Here is a 3,274-nt window from a genome sequence, read left to right as displayed (position 1 = left end):
CAATAAGGTGTTAAATTTTAACCTAATTACATTCTGTACTCGGTATGATAGCCAAGGCTATTCACCTTTCTGGTCTATGTTCAGAGGGAATTCACCAGAGGCTTCATTCATGTTTATTTCCCCTTCATTTGCTGATTTTGGAAACTCAGTCTAGGGAGACACAGCTACAAAAATATGCAAATGATTGGAACTTGGTCTATATGAAGTATAAATATAGAAAAATTAGAAATAGTCAAATATGAATTTGGAATGCATAAAGACCAATAATATCCTAGGCATTAGTGAACTGAAATGGACCGATACTCGCTATTTTGAATCAGAAAGTCATGATTTACTATGCCAGGAATAACAATTTGAGGTGATACCAGTCCCTCCTCAGATTTGTATCCTTGGATCACAAAGGTTGGTGTGCTTCATGGACTTAGTTGATGCAAAAGTATTTATTTTTTATATAAGGAATATTTTATGATATGTAGTACAGTATATAGTTAGTTCAGAGACACAGGATAAGTGCTAATTTAAACTTTACACATCTGGATAAAATTTTAAATGAGAAGAAGTTACTTAAAAATATATCCTTTTTCCCTACTGAAAATATTCTTTTACTCATGTTGTTAGGATTCTTAAAAAGCCCTCTATTATTAATAATTGAAGTATATTTATTCCGATTGTTTGCTATACTTTCTACAACACTGACATTAAAAATATTAAACATTAAAATCATGCATTTTCAAATTATTACATTAATTAAAAACATAAGTCTTAAAAGGACACAACCAAAGAACTAGTGAAGCAAACCTTTGCTTTGGCGCCTGTCTGGTCAATTTCTTCTTCTGGAGTGTGTTCAGCATGACATTTTGGATGACCTCCTTCTTCTTGGTCAACCTGCATTTTATCCTGCCAAGAAAACAAGCCATTGATAATACGTGCTTGATTTTTACCTTTTAATTGCATTTGAACAGTTTGAGTCTGTTTTCAAACACATGAGCAGGATAAATAGAACCTTGTTTTCAAACAGGAAGTAGAAATTAACAGATGAGTTGGTAGGTCAAATAAAAGACCTATTGGATACTATGTGGTTCATCTACCTGTGTCCATGTAACTGCAATAATAAATACAATTAGTTCCAAAATAAAATTTATAAATTAAGATTAAAAAAAATGCAAGCTTACAAAAAGAGAACTAGATGTCATATGAAATGTTCAATTTAAATAATCAGGGAAAGGAAAAAAAATTGATGTATAACAAACTGGATGTGTTTAAAATGTAGTAAAACACAAAATTTAATTCACTAGAATATTCACAGTAAACATCTGATTAAAATGTAAACTTTTTAAGACTCTTTTCATTTTATGCCTAAAAGACTATTTTCCAATAAAGTTTCCCAAAATGGACTCTCTACTTGGCGAACAATAGGAAGTTATAAATTTTTCAGGGCCAAATCTATTCACCACTATTCTCTTTGAAAGAAAATGCTCTCAATTTTAGTAAGAATAATACTAATAAAAAATTTGCATGTCTAAAATTGTGAACTATAAATTCACAAGTTAAATGTCAAATTATATTAATTTATGGAAAATAGACTGTACTTCACTAATCAATTAAAACAACATTCCCTCTCTCTAAGCAGTAAAACGATATGACAGTAAAATGACATACCAGAATAAAAAGAATTAAAGTAAATCCATGGTCCCTCAATGTAGCTTTGAAGGCTAGTAGTGAAATTTTGATTAATGTGTACATAAAGATTTTATAGAAATATTAATAAAACCAAAAATATTATAGAAGGGAGAAATTAACTTGAAATTGTGACTGCAAAAAAATCTAACAAATTTTTTTATTATAAAAATGATAAAGAGGATAAAAATCAATAGCATCCTTAAGAAGAAAATAAAACTTTATGTATTACTGGGGGGTAAGGGGGAGGATTCAAAAAATCTGTGGAAAAATAGAATGAAATGATAATGGAATTTAAAAAAAAATCTAATAACCAAAATGGATACTTCACAAAAGAAGACATCCAGGTAACCAACAAACATGAAGAAATGCCTGTGCAATCATTAACCTTAGAGAGATGCAAATGAAAAGAATAATGAGGTTTCATTTCAATTCAACATTAATAGCAAAATTAAAAAACCAAACGGAAAAGAACAAATGCTGGGGCAGTTTGGAGGGATTCTGATACACTGCGATGGGACTGTCAAATGAACCGCAGCAGAAAATTGAGTCACTGAATCTGGGGGATCAGGAACATAGTCTCGGGGGACACCAAGGTCAACCGCTGTAATAGACAAGGTGCTATGTCCTAGTTTGTTGAGGAGTGGCTGGGGTCTTAAAAGCTTTTGAGCAGTCTTCCAAACTACAACTACTGGTCTCAACTGGTCTAGAGCAAAGAATATGAAAACTGAAAGACATGGAAACAATTAGTTCAAAGGATTAATGGATCACACAAACATCAGTGACCATGATCCTGTGATCAGAATTAGATGGTACCTGGCTATCACTACCAATGTTCTGAAGGGATCATTTTAGAAGATTCTGGATATGGTGGGAGAAAAATGTGGAAGAAAACGAACAAATCATGAGAGATCAGGCTGACCCATCAGGTAAAAGACTGGTGGAACTCCTGAGATCATGTTCCTTAGGCAGCCTTCAGGGCTGGAACTAAAATCAATACCCCTCCCCTTCAACTCCGCTCAATTTTTGGCCAAGACTAGACAGGTCTGTAAAGGGACCACCAGCACTAGTGAGGAACGCTCGTTACACAATCAAGCACTTGAGAAGGAAGGGCAGCACTCAAGGACTTAGAAGAGGAGGAGGAGTGTGTTTTACAGGAGGAACGGGATAAGTGATGTTGCATTGTGGGGAATGCAATCAGCAGAGATGAAACAAAGTACACATTAATTTTTAAATGAAAACTCATCTGCTCTGCAAGCCTTCATCCATCAAGTCTTTTTTTTTTTTAACAACAACAAAAAAACCAAGGACGGGATGGAGGAGAAAATGATCTCTCCTGAGATCAATGTTCTCTTTGCTTTTTGATGACATGTATCAGTTTCGCAGGCAAGGTTCTGCCTTTGCAAATGAGTGTTATATTCTACTTTATCCTGAACCCTCATTATTAGTTTAAATAAATAGCGTCAAGTCACTTAAGCTTTTTAATCTGTATAAAAGTCAGTAATTCATGTATTGCAACCTGAAAAACTAGCCTATACATCTATAATTTCCTTTCTCAACAGTGTTTTAAATTCTATACTACAAAATTTAAAAAAAA

At 33.3% G+C, this 3,274-nt stretch overlaps 1 protein-coding gene across 1 annotated transcript in view; it reads right to left on the bottom strand.

Moving 5' to 3' along the window:
- The window catches only part of HSPA4L (heat shock protein family A (Hsp70) member 4 like), a 49,204-nt gene that overhangs the window by 14,024 nt on the left and 31,906 nt on the right, over positions 1-3,274 (bottom strand). The window contains exon 12 of the mRNA XM_045287395.1: positions 799-897. Coding sequence (XP_045143330.1) covers positions 799-897 — 99 coding nt within the window. The remainder of the gene's footprint in view (positions 1-798; positions 898-3,274) is intronic.

Source organism: Echinops telfairi, unplaced genomic scaffold (genome assembly GCF_000313985.2).
Source record: "Echinops telfairi isolate 266 unplaced genomic scaffold, ASM31398v2 ScPeMD7_14;HRSCAF=57, whole genome shotgun sequence".
NCBI classification, from domain to species: domain Eukaryota; kingdom Metazoa; phylum Chordata; class Mammalia; order Afrosoricida; family Tenrecidae; genus Echinops; species Echinops telfairi.
The sequence above is the reverse complement of the archived record's forward strand: the minus strand, read 5'-3'. Positions and strand labels throughout refer to the sequence as shown.